General features: G+C 43.0%; 1 protein-coding gene across 2 annotated transcripts; it reads right to left on the minus strand.

The window, feature by feature from the left end:
• Positions 1-5,148: 5,148 nt before the first annotated feature.
• LOC129866702 (aurora kinase B-like) lies at positions 5,149-15,651 on the minus strand. Of its 2 annotated transcripts, none has more exons than XM_055939519.1 (9): positions 15,506-15,651; positions 15,295-15,333; positions 14,943-15,027; positions 14,767-14,815; positions 14,452-14,640; positions 13,742-13,880; positions 13,321-13,469; positions 9,764-9,938; positions 5,149-5,852 (listed from the first exon to the last, which is right to left on the minus strand). In XM_055939519.1, exons 1-9 carry the CDS (start codon positions 15,512-15,514, stop codon positions 5,679-5,681), a joined length of 1,008 nt encoding a protein of 335 aa, XP_055795494.1. In that variant the 5' UTR covers positions 15,515-15,651; the 3' UTR covers positions 5,149-5,678. The 2 variants fall into 2 exon arrangements, with proteins under 2 accessions (XP_055795494.1, XP_055795493.1); XM_055939518.1 differs by having other exon boundaries at positions 14,452-14,643.
• Between the last annotated feature and the right edge of the window lie 89 nt (positions 15,652-15,740).

Below are 15,740 nucleotides of genomic sequence, written 5' to 3' on the forward strand. Positions count from 1 at the left end.
ACAGGGTTGGTGTACATAATTTTACATTCTAGTTGATTTGAGAAGTGCAGACTGTCCTTGTAAGTTTAAATTAATATCAGAAATGTATGTTATAGATTGACAGCAGTGTCGAGAAGGTCTTAGCAGTGGAAGACTTAACAGAAGATATGCTGAAGCTCAGTGAGGTTCTCCAGACTGCCATGGACATGGACTGCTGAGGTCCAGAATAAATCCTCCAAAAGAACTAAAGGCACAGTGCCAAAACTTAATGTGGGTGACAGAGTGTGGAGGGTAAATATCTGAAGCCAGCAGAGGAAAGGGGTTAAACTAGATCCCAACTATCTTGGCCCATTTATGATTCGAGGTCTCGAAGGGAAAAGTATGGACTTGGAAGATGACAAGGGGGTTATCTTCCCTAAAACAAGTGTGGATCACCTGAGACCTCATGTAGAGGAGACTCCTCGGATCCCTCATAAAATAAAATCAGCAGCCTCCACAACCACCACACCAGCAGGTGCAGCCTCCACAGCCACCACACCAACGGCCTCCACAACCACCACACCAACAGCCTCCACCTCCACAGCCACCACAACAGCAGGTGCAGCTTCCACAACCACCACACCAGCAGGTGCAGCCTCCACAACTAACACACCAGCAGGTGCAGCCTCCACAATCACCACACCAGCAGATGCTGCCTCCACAGCCACCACACCAGCAGGTGCAGCCTCCACAACCACCACACCAGCGGCCTCCACCTCCTCAGCCACCACACCAGCAGGTGCAGCCTCCACAACCACCACACCAGCAGGTGCAGCCTCCACAACCACCACACCAGTGGCCTCCACCTCCTCAGCAACCACACCAGCAGGTGCAGCCTCCACAACCATCACACCAGCGGCCTCCACCTCCTCAGCCACCACACCAGCAGGTGCAGCCTCCACAGCCACCACACCAACGGCCTCTACAACCACCACACCAACAGCCTCCACCTCCACAGCCACCACACCAGCAGGTGCTGCCTCCACAGCCAGCAAACCAGCAGGTGCAGCCTCCACAACCACCACACCAGCAGGTGCAGCCTCCACAACCACCACACCAGCGGCCTCCACACCAGCAGGTGCAGCCTCCACAACCACCACACCAGCGGCCTCCACCTCCTCAGCCACCACACCAGCAGCAACACCAGCTACTGATATAAACAAATGTATGAATGTAATCTTGTCAGGTGGATCCATTTATATATCTCAGTACAGGTACATTTTTCCAGGTGTTGCAGAGGCTTGGGGAGGAAAAGATGTATATGTGCTGTTGTCTAGAATCGGCCCATATCAAATCTTTTATCAGGATCTCCATAGAACTGGTCCAAATATGGAGCTGGAAAGTGAGGTAAGACTGTGTTGCACATACAGTATATGTAAACACTGTATGTGTGTGATTAATCTGTGTATTTATAAGGAAAACCTAAATTGTTGTTTTTCCATGTAACAGATTTACCTTCATTGCCTTTCTTTTTTTCTGTCAGACCATCAATGCCTACATGTTCCATCTGGTGCGGAATTTTAACAGGCAGTCAACCGAGCAAGCTTTCTACATTGACACCTTTGAAATGACTGGCATTTGGAGGAGCAAAAAATCTCAATTTAAGGTTGGTTGGATTATTCTCATAATATTATATATTATATGTTATATTTGACAGATTTTGAACTCAAGCAACTGCTCTTTTAAAATTCAGATTGATCCAATGATGTACAAGTACATGATTGGCATCATCAATGAACACAACCACTGGACTGTGACGGTAAGAGCCGCTAAGGCAGTACTAAGAACTAAGAAATACATACATAATACGGAATATACATGTGAACACATACACGTGTGTAAAATGTGTGTGTGCCATATGTGTATATTTATGTGTGAATGTAATATGTGTATGTGTGTGTAATGTGTAATGGGTGTGTCTGTCTAAGGTTATGCTGCCATCCCAAAAGAGGGCTCTATTCCTGGACCCAATGGGGGAAAGTGCCAGAAAGATAAAAGGATGCCAGGGGGTGACAAGGTAAAAACTGCTTTTAATATTATTTTTTACAATGGAATCAATAAAGTCTTTGAAACGCTATACTGTTATTAATCTCGATATTGTAATCAATAAAGTGTTTCAAAATGCTGTACTTTTATTAACATAGATGTTCAGATCATTCCTGAGAGAGAAGGGGTGTGATATCTTCAGATGGGTGTGTGGTACCTTCCTCGCCCATTCCAACAAGATGTTACTTCTTGTGGGGTCTTTGCCTTGAAAGTAAGTATGAGTATAAGTAATGCACAATTAACCTACTGAAAGTATACTGACTAAATGGCAAAACAGAACTGTCAAATTATATTATAGCTGTGTCGTTGTATACTTGCGAATTAGAATCTTAAGTGTAACATCATTTTGTTGGAGAAGACTGAAATGCCCATCAACATTTTTTCCCAGTTTGCTGAATGTGTTCTGAAGGAGGAGTCGATTGTCTTTTCAAATACAGACAAAGATGTTAACATCATAAGAAAAGAAATAGCAGTCACTCTCCTTCAAAACACTGGTATGTTCAATTTCTAATTTAATATAATTGTAGATAAAAAAAAAAACATTTATATGGATCTTTCAAGGTTATCTTTGATCTAATGTCTGACTAGATGGCCACTAAAACACATGTATTTGAATAATTGGGTTACAATAAACCTATACTATTCCCTTGTTCCCTGTTTGCTCTGAAAAATACATGTAAAGATGTATAGACTACTTGACATTATGTTTTGCTAGATGACCTGACCCAACTGTGCCACTTCTGTGGGGAGGTGGACAATATTGAGGAAGACACTAACTGGGTAATTGCTTGTTCACTACTAAAAGCACATTTTTAGGAGTATGAATTTGTATAAGCAGTAATATTTCTAGAGGTAGTATCATCTGCTTTGTCTGATAATGAAATAATTGTAATTCAAGAAAATGTATTTCATGTTTTAAATATCTTAACAGTTTTCATCATAAATTTCAGATTGGTTGTGACCGCTACCCACGATGGTTCCTAGCAGTCCTGTATGAAAACCATCCCATCATTGGAGGATTATGTCTGCGCTGCCTGTCAGGACTAGGTTAGGCTTGAGTTCCAGGCGACGGTATCACCTGGAAAAATTTCCATAAAAAGTGGACTAAATGTTCAACTAGCAAGGAAGTCGCAGCGATGAAGAATTGAGTGCGTGCGCGTTCACGCGAAGGGGGGGATTCTGGCATGGGGGAGCTTTTCGGCACAACACCGGCTCTACGGGGTGGCAAAGCCGGGTATGGTTCCCCAGCTAGAATTTTTGCCCACCCCCAGTTTTGTTTCCCATAAACATAACAATTGGTATAGTAATTACCATGCCCAGAGGCTAATGGGTTTGCCAGTAGCGCAGACCGGGACAGATGCTATATGCCGGTGTGTGCTCATGATCTAAAGAGTGGGGAGAAAGGGTGATGTAATAATGTAAAATGTAGTGGTTCAAATCCCAAACGGCATTCTGATTGGGCACCTAGCCATGCAATTTCATTAGGTACTGTCCTCATTACCCTATTTAGGAAGCTCATTGGATCCCAGGACGGGTTCAAACTGTTTTTTTTCCACACCGAGGGGAGAAAAGGTTGTTCACTTTTGCAGACAGCTAGCTTCTTTAAGTTTTGGTACTGGCGCCCTGAATAATTATAGCTAGTTGGCTAAGCATGAGGGTAACATCATAACAAGCACCTGCACCTCCGTTACCCCAGCCACTAGCACCTGACGACGTTGGTGTTGGAGGAAGGAGCCAGCGCAGGCTTGTCTTGACATTTACCTGAGCCTCATTTTAAGTGGGAGAAAGCAGGCCTTTTGTAGCGCCTGGTTGAAGGTCTGCATTTGGTTGTGGTGCACGCTATGTCTGAGGAACTGAGAAGGCGATAGAGGACTTTTTCAGTGCGTGTAGCTCCCTTTATAATTTCATTAGAAAGCCCATGGTGGCTGCACAGTACACTGGGGAAAAACTGAAAATACTTCTTGGTCAGCGATGGACTGGCCACCTCGCCACTGTCAGTCATGAAATCAAGTCACATCACAGATGCTCGGGAAATCGAGTCTTCTCGTGCATATGGCACAGATGTGAGGCCACAGGCTTATTGAAAGCAGTGACAGAGCTGCTCTTCAGGTTTATTGCTAACATGACCCACAAAATCCTCCTACAAACTGCAGTCAATCTACTGATCTGCACACCAGTATCAAACTTGTCCGCAATACGTATGGGTGCTTTGAAAAACTGCAATGTAATGCTCCCTTTCACTATAAAAATCGAATCAAATTGTATACAACAGGTGTAGACCTTACAGTGAAATGCTTACTTACAAGCCCTTATCCAACTATGCAGTTAAGAATATACCTATACATTTTTTTATTTTTAAGATAAATAATTGAAGAGCAGCAGTAAAATAACAATAACGGGGCTATATTACAGGGGGCACCGGTGTTGAGGTAATTGATGTAATATGTACATGTAGGTAGTTATTAAAGTGAATATGTATAGATAAGAGCAGCGGATGGTGTTTGGGAGTCATGTCTAGCCTTTTTCACTTTATAAATGAGTTTAAACAATATGGCACCACTAACTAAAACAAAAAACACAAAAGGCAATTAAAACTTAATGAATAGGATTTGTTTGTTTAGGATTCCTGGCAATGTAAATAGTTTGTATGCATGTGACTATTCCTCGTTTGTTGATATTTGTTAAATAAATAATTGTGTTTAGCCACGCAGTCGTGGGTGAACAGGGAGTAAAGCGTGGCAGACGTGTTGATGCCTACCCTTACCACCTCGGGGTGGTCCCGTCAGGAAGTCCAGGACCCAGTTGCAGAGGGAGGTTCTCACATAGGTGTTCCTTTTGTCCAGGTGGGAAAGGGTAGTGTGGAGTGCGACTGAGTCATCTTTGGATCTGTTGGGGCGGTAGGCAAATTGCAGTAGCTCTAGGGTATCCGGGAGGATGCTGTTGATGTGATCCATGACCAGCCTTTCCAAGGTAGTAAGATATGAATTTTAGCAGGTCAAATTGCATAACTTCAATTAATCCTTGCCACACTTGACAGCATTTACTTGTGGCGCATACATTAGGCAGGAGAGTTCCAAGGTTCCCTCACATTTGGTATGATTTATTTCAAAACAGTTGTACAAGGAAATTTCACAGATACATAAACTTTGCTTGTAGAGGACGTTATATACATGATGTACAAAAACTGAAAAGACTTTAGTTAGTAAACAGACATACTCTTCTTGAAATCCATTTAAGAATTATAAAGGAATCATCCTTATTCTCAATGGCCTTCCTCATTTCTACCAGTAGAGGGCAGCCTTAACCTGTTCTTGGAGTAAATTGAAATATAAATGACAGTAATCTAGTTCAGGTTTTCCCAAACTCTCCCCCCGAACCTCTCAGATCTTATAAAACCAGAGAAATTAGAAGTTAAAAGACCCATTTAAACCTTGTGGATGAAGATTGTCCAGGTAACAAAAAGTGAAACCCTTGAAAGTGAAGGAAAAAAGACAACCCCCCCCCAAAAAACAATCATATCCATCACCATAGTCTCTCCCAATCAGCAGTACATATATTTGTCTCTATGGTGCTTTTAGGTTTTCTTGGCAGTTTGTAACAGGCTGGAACTGACGTTAGAGTTTCTTGAGGGGAAAGGCAGGAGGTAGGACCCGCCGTGAGTTGTTTTTCACCCATGGGTGGTCAATTACATTCCGCAGCGGCAGCCGCTTGGAAGGGTTGTGGCGGAGCAGCTTAGAGATCAGGTCCCGAGCCCCGTCAGACACCACTTTGGGGAACTGCAGGTCCACCTGAGACATGGAGGGAGGAGATGTCCGTAAATCACTGTTCATACCTATGCATTGGTTACTGGATAAATTGATCAATCATTCTTTGAATAAATTACAACTAGGTTGGATAAAAACATGCTCTATATAGCATAGTTTAAAAAAAAGTGCTACACATTGTTGTAATTTCAGAAAATGTCAATATCTCTGGTACTAATAGTGGAATGATGGTGTTTCCTAGTATAACTTATCCTCCAGTGTTGTGACTGGCGGTGATATTCGCCTATTGATTTCTCTCAAGGTATCAGTTGTCAAACTGGGAAAGCTGTTCTGACTGTGGCTGTTTCCCCTAGTGGAAATTGCTGTGTCATTTCTTGGTTGCTAAATTGCTAGTGCAGGAATCATTGTACCATTAAATATCTTTCATACATACAGTTGAAGTCGGAAGTTTACATAGGTTGGAGTCATTAATCCTCGTTTTTTAACCACTCCACACATTTCTTGTTAACAAACTATAGTTTTGGCAAGTCGGTTAGGACATCTACTTTGTGCATGACAAGTAATTTTTCCAACAATTGTTTCCAGACAGATTATTTCAATGTATCACAATTCCAGTGAGTCAAAAGTTTACATACTCTTAAATTGATTGTGCCTTTAAACAGCTTGGAAAATTCCCCAAAAATGTCATGGCTTTAGAAGCTTCTGTTAGGCTAATTGACATAATTTGAGCCAATTGGAGGTGTACCTGTGGATGTATTTCAAGGCCTACCTTCAAACTCAGTGCCTCTTTGCTTGACATCATGGGAAAACCAAAAGAAAATCAGCCAAGACATCAGAAAAACAATTGTAGACCTCCACAAGTCTGGTTCATCCTTGGGAGCAATTTCCAAATGACTGAAGGTACCACACTCATCTGTACAAACAATAGTACGCAAGTATAAACACCATGGGACCACACAGCCGTCATACCGCTCAGGAAGGAGACACGTTCTGTCTCCTAGAGATGAACATACTTTGGTGCGAAAGGTGCAAATCAATCCCAGAACAACAGCAAAGGACCATGTGAAGATGCTGGAGGAAACAGGTACAAAAGTATCTATATCGACAGTAAAACAAATCCTATAGACATAATCTAAAAGGACACTCAGCAAGGAAGAAGCCAATGCTTCAAAACCACCATAAAAAAGCCAGACTACGGTTTGCAACTGCACATGGGGACAAAGATCATACTTTCTGGAGAAATGTCCTCTGGTCTGATGAAACAAAAATAGAACTGTTTGGACATAATGACCATCGTTATGTTTGGAGGAAAAAGGGGGACGCTTGCAAGCTGAAGAACACCATCCTAACCGTGAAGCACGGGGGTGGCAGCATCATGTTGTGGGGGTGCTTTGCTGCAGGAGGGACTGGTGCACTTCACAAAATAGATGGCATCATGAGGCAGGAAAATTATGTGGATATATTGAAGCAACATGTCAAGACATCAGTCAGGAAGTTAAAGCTTGGTCGCAAATGGGTCTTCCAAATGGACAATGACCCCAAGCATACTTCCAAAGTTCTGGCAAAATGGCTTAAGGACAACAAAGTCAAGGTATTGGAGTGGCCACCACAAAGCCCTGACCTCAATCCCATAGAAAATTTGTGGGCAGAACCGAAAAAGCATGTGCGAGCAAGGAGGCCTACAAACCTGACTCAGTTACACCAGCTCTGTCAGGAGGAACGGGCCAAAATTCACCCAATTTATTGTGGGAAGCTTGTGGAAAGCTACTCGAAACGTTTGACCCAAGTTAAACAATTTAAAGGCAATGCTACCAAATACTAATCGAGTGCATGTAAACGTCTGACCCACTGGGAATGTTATAAAGAAATAAATCACTTATTCTGACATTTCACATTCTTAAAATAAAGTGGTGATCCTAACTGACCTAAGACAGGGGATTTTTACTTGGATTAAATGTCAGGAATTGTGAAAAACTGAGTTTAAATGTATTTTGCTAAGGTGTATGTAAACAGAAATGCAGCCCCAAACTTGCAAGTAACCTTCACTGTTGCCTGCAGACATTCATTTGTGTACTGCTGTCCAGCAGAAGGCAGTTTGTTTACTGAACGGTTTCAAATTGACTCATCAGGCCAGAGCACCTGTTGCCATTTTTCTGTATCCCAGTTCCTGTGTTTTCGTGCATAGTTGAGTCACTTGGCCTCGTTTCCATATTGGAGGTATGGCTTTTTTTTTTTTTTTGGCCGCATGTCTTCCATGAAGGTCACTTCTGACCAGACTTCTCTGGACAGTAGATGGTGTACCAGGGTCCCACTGTTTTCTGTCAATTCTGAGCTGATGGCACTGCTGGACATCTTCCGATTGCGAAGGGAAGTAAGCATGGGGTCTCATCTGCTGCAGTAAGTCTCCTTGGCCGACCACTGTGTCGACGGCCCTCAACGTTGCCCGTTTCTTTGTGCTTCTTCAAAAGAGCTTGGACAGCACATCTGGAAATCCTCATCTGCCTTGACATCTCTGCCTGGGAGAGAACCTTGCTGATGCAGTATAACTACCTTGTCTTGCCGTGGTGTATGACTTTTGACAGTAAACTGTCTACAGCAACCTCACCTTGTTTGGCTGTTCCTCAACCAGTTTTATTCCTCCTACACAGCTGTTTCTGTTTCAGTTAATGATTGTGTTTCAACCGACATATTGAATTCATGATCATTAGCACCGGTTTGGCATAATTGTTTAAATCATACACCTGACTATATGCCTACAAAATCCCTGACTTTGTGCAAGTGTACCTAGAAGAATTTATGCTGTTTAAGGCAAAGGGTGGTCACACCAAATATGGATTTGCTTTTGATTTGTTCACTAACTGCATTTAGTTAATTGATTAATATCATCCATGTCTATTTTTGAAAGCATTCTTACTTTACAGCATTTTTTCACACCTGCCTAAAACTTTTGCACAGTACTGTATATTATTCAGAACCCTTGACTTTTTATACCTTGTTACATTACAGCCTTATTCTAAACGTGATTAAATAATTTCCCCTCATTAATCTACACACAATACCCCATAATGACAAAGCAAAACTAGGTTTATAAATTGTAGTAAAATGTTTTTAAAAAGATTGTAAAAAAAAATTCAGACCCTTTACTCAGTACTTTGTTGAAGCACTTTTGGCAGCTATTAGAGAATTGAGTCTTCTTGGCACACCTGCATTTGGAGATTTTACCTTTCCATCATGTTAACGATGGAGGATTGGTTGATTTCCAGTTAAGTATACGTTTTTGCAAGATGATATACAAGAAAATTATCATCCAACCCGTTGTGCATCTCAATGTAGCCGCATATGCCAATTCTTGAAATATGCACAGATTAAAAGTACATTTATATTGTAATACTTTTAAACCGACCCATAACCTTTGTGAAGTATCATTTTTACAGCTGTTTGAAGCTGGGTTAGGGTTAGGGCAGCTTCGAAAACAGTAGTAAAAAATATATTTTTTGTTTATGAAAAATATATGGTCACAGCGATTTAGACAGCTAAGGGCCCTGAAGTTCTGTGCACGATTCTTTACGCACAGTCTCTGCTCTACTTGTAGAGAACAGGCTACTCTATGGTTGCTCGCTGTACATCATTCAAAACACTGTAGGCTACTTCAAAAACACTATAACTCAAGATCTAAATGCATATCCCCACGAAATTGATTAAGATCAAATGGTCGGTATGCAGATGCTGCATGGACGAGTCACCGGTAAAACCTAAATTAGCATTCACAATTGACAGTGAGAAATGTGAAGGCAGGTTCTTGACAGAGTAGATCAGAGATTGTGTAAAAAGTAGAGAATCCCGCACATGCACAGAAGGCTGTTAGGAAGAGGGTTCCAGAAAAGTCAGATCCACAGCCTCTGCCAACACGTTAATGACCATCTAAAAATGCAAACCTTTGTGATGCGCTTGTACGTTTCAGAGTTGCTAGCGGTTTCAAACGGGGGATTTCCAACTAGGCACTCATAGCAGAGCACCCCAATGCACCACAGGTCCACATTCTCATCGTGGGGCTTTCCCTCAATCATCTCTGGGGGCAGGTAGTCCAGTGTTCCACACATTGTATGGCGCCTAGAGGGGCAAGTCAAAAAATACACATGTGATAGGGTTTTTAGACTGACCCATATGTACAAAATAGACCGTCAAGATTAAGAAGGAAAAACATGTCACAGTAAATTAATGACTGAATACTAGGGCTGACCCGAATTATTTGACTGGTTGATGTTGGTGGAGCAAAATTGTCGGGCAGCTGCAAATATACACCGCTCAAAAAAATAAAGGGAACACTTAAACAACACAATGTAACTCCAAGTCAATCACACTTCTGTGAAATCAAACTGTCCACTTAGGAAGCAACACTGATTGACAATAAATTTCACATGCTGTTGTGCAAATGGAATAGACCAAAAGTGTAAATTATAGGCAATTAGCAAGACACCCCCAATAAAGGAGTGATTCTGCAGGTGGTGACCACAGACAACTTCTCAGTTCCTATGCTTCCTGGCTGATGTTTTGGTCACTTTGAATGCTGGCGGTGCTCTCACTCTAGTGGTAGCATGAGACGGAGTCTACAACCCACACAAGTGGCTCAGGTAGTGCAGCGCATCCAGGATGGCACATCAATGCGAGCTGTGGCAAGAAGGTTTGCTGTGTCTGTCAGCGTAGTGTCCAGAGCATGGAGGCGCTACCAGGAGACAGGCCAGTACATCAGGAGACGTGGAGGAGGCCGTAGGAGGGCAACAACCCAGCAGCAGGACCGCTACCTCCGCCTTTGTGCAAGGGGGAGAACTGCCAGAGCCCTGTAAAATGACCTCCAGCAGGCCACAAATGTGCATGTGTCTGCTCAAACGGTCAGAAACAGACTCCATGAGGGTGGTATGAGGGCCCGACGTCCACAGGTGGGGGTTGTGCTTACAGCCCAACACCGTGCAGGACGTTTGGCATTTGCCAGAGAACACCAAGATTGGCAAATTCGCCACTGGCGCCCTGTGCTCGTCACAGATGAAAGCAGGTTCACACTGAGCACATGTGACAGACGTGACAGAGTCTGGAGACGCCATGGAGAACGTTCTGCTGCCTGCAACATCCTCCAGCATGACCGGTTTGGCGGTGGGTCAGTCATGGTGTGGGGTGGCATTTCTTTGTGGGGCAGCACAGCCCTCCATGTGCTCGCCAGAGGTAGCCTGACTGCCATTAGGTACCGAGATCAGATCCTCAGACCCCTTGTGAGAACATATGCTGGTGCGGTTGGCCCTGGGTTCCTCCTAATGTAAGACAATGCTAGACCTCATGTGGCTGGAGTGTGTCAGCAGTTCCTGCAAGAGGAAGGCATTGATGCTATGGACTGGCCCGCCCGTTCCCCAAACCTGAATCCAATTGAGCACATCATGTCTCGCTCCATCCACCAACGCCACGTTGCACCACAGACTGTGCAGGAGTTGGCGGATGCTTTAGTCCAGGTCTGGGAGGAGATGCCTCAGGAGACCATCCGCCACATCAGGAGCATGCCCAGGCGTTGTAGGGAGGTCATACAGGCACGTGGAGGCCACACACACTACCGAGCCTCATTTTGACTTGTTTTAAGGACATTACATCAAAGTTGGATCAGCCTGTAGTGTGGTTTTCCACTTTAATTTTGAGTGTGACTCCAAATCCAGACCTCCATGGGTTGATAAATTTGATTTCCATTGATAATTTGTGTGATTTTGTTGTCAGCACATTCAATTATGCAAAGAAAAAAGTAGTTAATAAGAATATTTCATTCATTCAGATCTAGGATGTGTTATTTTAGTGTTCCCTTTATTTTTTTGAGCAGTGTATATATACACACTCAGCAAAAAAAGAAACGTCCCTTTTCAGGACCCTGTCTTTCAAAGATAATTCGTAAAAATCTAAATAACTTCACAGATCATTCATTGTAAATGGTTTAAACACTGTTTCCCCAAGCTTGTTCAATGAACCATAAACAATTAATGAATACGCACCTGTGGAACGGTCGTTAAGACTAACAGCTTACAGACGGTAGGCAATTAAGGTCACAATTAATAAAACTTAGAACACTAAAGAGGCCTTTCTACTGACTCTGAAAAACACCAAAGGAAAGATGCCCAGGGTCCTTGCTCATCTGCGTGAACGTGCCTTAGGCATGCTGCAAGGAGGCATGAGGACTGTAGATGTTGCCAGGGAAATAAATCGCAATGTCCGTACTATGAGACGCCTAAGAAAGCGCTACAGGGAGACAGGATGGACAGCTGATCGTCCTGTCTCCGACTGTGCGGACAGTGCTCAGACTGTGCTCAGACTGTCCGCAATAGGCTGAGAGAGGCTGGACTGAGGGCTTGTAGGCCTGTTGTAAGGCAGGTCCTCAACAGACAGCACCGGCAACGTCACCTATGGGCACCAACCCACCGTCGCATGACCAGACAGGACTGGCAAAAAGTGCTCTTCACTGACAAGTCAAGGTTGTCTCACCAGGGGTGATGGTCGGATTCACGTTTATCGTCGAAGGAATGAGAGTTACACCGAGGCCTGTACAGCATCATCGGACTGAGCTTGTTGTCATTGCAGGCAATCTCAATGATGTGCGTTACAGGGAAGACAATTTTCTCCCTCATACCCTTCCTGCAGGCTCATCCTGACATGACCCTCCAGCATGACAATGCCACCAGCCATACTGCGGATTCTGTGCGTGATTTCCTGCAAGACAGGAACGTCAGTGATCTGCCATGGCCAGCGAAGAGCCCGGATCTCAATTCCATTGAGCACGTCTGGGACCTGTTGGATCAGGGGGTGAGGGCCATTCCCCTCAGAAATGTCAGGGAACTTGCAGGTGCCTTGGAGGAAGAGTGGGGTAACATCTCACAGCAAGAACAGGCAAATCTGGTGCAGTCCATGAGATGCACTGCAGTACTCAATGCAGCTGGTGGCCACACCAGATACTGACTGTTAATTTTGACCCCCCTTTGTTCAGGGACACATTATTCAATTTCTGTTAGTCGCATGTCTGTGGAACTTGTTCAGTTTATGTCTCAGTTGTTGAATCTGTTCATACAAATATTTACATGTTAAGTTTTCTGAAAATAAACAGCTGACTTTTCTTTTTTTGCCGAGTTTAGTTGATTTTATTATAAACAGTTTGTCTATGGGGAAAAAAATAAACATTTTAAAATTGACAAATCAATTGTATGGAAGAACAGACAACTTTCAATTGACCAAGATTTGTAGGGGACAGCCATATTGAGTACGGTCACATTCAGTTTGAGCAAGACGAGGCTAAGAATCACATCACTAATCGCTTGATCACATAATGAGTAGGTATTTGGAACGCAAGGTGATTTGTAGATTAGCAATTCCACGCAATCTGCCTGCAATATAAACACACATTGTACCAAAAGTAAATGCTGTGAAGGCAAACATATTAGGCCGGAGAGGGTTCTGTTCAGGGTTCCCTCACCTTAGGGATGGTGCGTGGACAGACCAGCCAAAGTCTGCTATCTTCAGCTCCCCTCGGAATCCCAGCAGCAGGTTCTCAGGCTTGATGTCCCGATGGATCACCTTTCTCTCATGGCAGTACAGCAGCGCATCAGACAACTCCTCCATGTACTGACAAAGAACATTTTACAAATATTTGATTATTACAACAATGTGATGCATTTAAAATGCTATGAAAGTCATGTCAACCTCATGAATCTACCTGCCAAAACAAGTCCATAGTGGGAATATTCATGTCAAGTTAATTATTTTAGCATCTATAAACCAAAAAGCACCTTTCAGTCACAAAATGTTATGATTGGAGGTGTTCTTGGGTAAGAATAGATTAATTATCTTGTAGACCATTATAAATAAATAGCCTGCAACACTGATTCCTGTCTTACCGTAGCAGTGCGCTGGTCATCAAAGCGACCACAATTCTGCAGCTCTTTGTACATCTCCCCCCGCGGTGCGTACTCCAGGATTAGGAAGACCCTGGTGCGGTCATGAAAGTAGTTGTAGAAGTGCAGGATGTTGGGGTGTCTAAAGGAGGGAGGAGAGAGCAAGGATTTAATCTCAGAGGTTACCATAATCTGAAAAATTAGCACAATGAACTAAAGGAATGTATGGTCAGTTTCAAAAGTGAACCGAATTAAGTACATTGCATGATATTGGTTCGGGCTTGGACGCACTATTTTTTTTCCATGGCAAAAATGAAAACACAAAAGCAGACCACACAACATGTAAAATATTGTGTGCTATAGCTCGGAAAATAAATGTGACTCTGGATGGCAACATAATGTTTGTTTCCAAAATCAGGGCCGTTTTCCTAAAGAAGTTAAATCCCCTTGTTTCCTTGCCACAATACTAACGAGTATCACAATACTGGTATTGTTCCTGACATAATGTTGGTGTTAATCAACATGCCACAACATTGCCTGCAGAAACACAATAGTAAGGCAACGTCAACCCATACCACTACATTCAAAAGGGCTGGTTTTCCAGACACAAAATATCCATTGAAAATACATTTCATTCCAGTATAATGTTTCAATCTGTGTCTGAGAAACCACCCCTTTAAAACGGAATAAAAGTCTCGATCAAAACTATTGACCTAAGGTGGGACTGAATCTCGATCTCCCTCCTGAGCTGGTGCTCCACGCCCTCTTTCTCCATCTGAGACTTGAAGAGCACCTTCAGCGCCACGATGAAGTCCAGCTTCTTATCCCGGGCCAGGTAAACGTTCCCAAACTTGCCTTTTCCGAGTGGCCGCCCAATGTCAAAGTCATTGATGGTGAATTTCCTGCTTAAAAGACACAGATGTTGCTAAGCCACAACTTGAACGTACAAATATCGTACATAAGATAATGGGTATTTTAGATTAAACACATTTAGTGTCAGGTGATGTATTGTGTGATAGAATATTTACTTTGTTAGAGCTGCACTGGATGAAGATGTGGCAAGCTCTCTCCCAGGACCTTAAGGAGATAGGGATACAGAATTTTGCAACAGAAGTGGTGGTGTATTGAGGTGGTGTGATGTGGCATCTGAAAAGTTATAGAAACACCGCAGGCAAAAATAGTACCTACAGAAATGTAACGTTACCTGTAATTGCCTTTTTATCTGTGGCGTCTGGTGCAGAGGGCATTTGAACTCGCTGAGGACCCGAAGAATCCATTGGAGTTGCCATCTATCGTGTAGGAAAAAATATCCTGGATTAAACCCAATTGCCTCCAGCTCCCCAGTACTGGTACAACGTTCTGAATTGTCATTTGAATGCAATAAATGAATTAAAATGGTAGCTAACTAACTAGACAGCTCAAACGGACATCTATCGTTAACTAGCCAACGTTATTTGCTAGTTACCGGTACGTTAACGTTAGACACAACGCGCTCAAATTTCAGATGGAAATGATGGAAGCAAAAATAGAGAAAATATATTTGTAGCAAAACCTACCGGTCTATGTAGCCCTTTGGGATCACAATTCTCCTTATTCTGCAAAGAGATTGAATGGTTTATCAAGTACTTCAAGTTAGTTCCACCATTGAGCTAATTTTAACTAGCCAAAACCATTTTCAAACAACGCTGGATAGCTAGTAACGCTTTAGCTAGCGATTAGCTAGAGACAGCAGCAATGTGGGAAGAACCTTGATAATTAAACTCTTACCTGCATCATACTGATGTATGGGACATAAAACAAAACGTTATAACGATAATTCTGAAAGCAAACGTTACACTGTCGTTTGGTTCGACCGCCAATGTTTTAAAGACACTGTGTTGTCGTGTGTGATTGGCTACCAAATGTATGACTCCTTGTCGATTGGTCAGATCAGCAGTAACCCGTCCAATTGGTGGCAGTAATGCACCATTAACATTGGATGCCAACCGTCGTTGAACCCAAC

This window comes from Salvelinus fontinalis, chromosome 12, assembly GCF_029448725.1.
Source record: "Salvelinus fontinalis isolate EN_2023a chromosome 12, ASM2944872v1, whole genome shotgun sequence".
NCBI lineage: Eukaryota > Metazoa > Chordata > Actinopteri > Salmoniformes > Salmonidae > Salvelinus > Salvelinus fontinalis.

Bases quoted from the DNA above. Each gene is read 5' to 3' on its own strand.
- LOC129866702 (XM_055939518.1), bottom strand. The intron at 15,028-15,294 runs GTAGGTTTTGCT...CCTACACGATAG, and splicing joins CCAAAGGGCTACATAGACCG to ATGGCAACTCCAATGGATTC. The intron at 14,644-14,766 runs GTAAATATTCTA...GTGTCTTTTAAG, and splicing joins TCCAGTGCAGCTCTAACAAA to CAGGAAATTCACCATCAATG.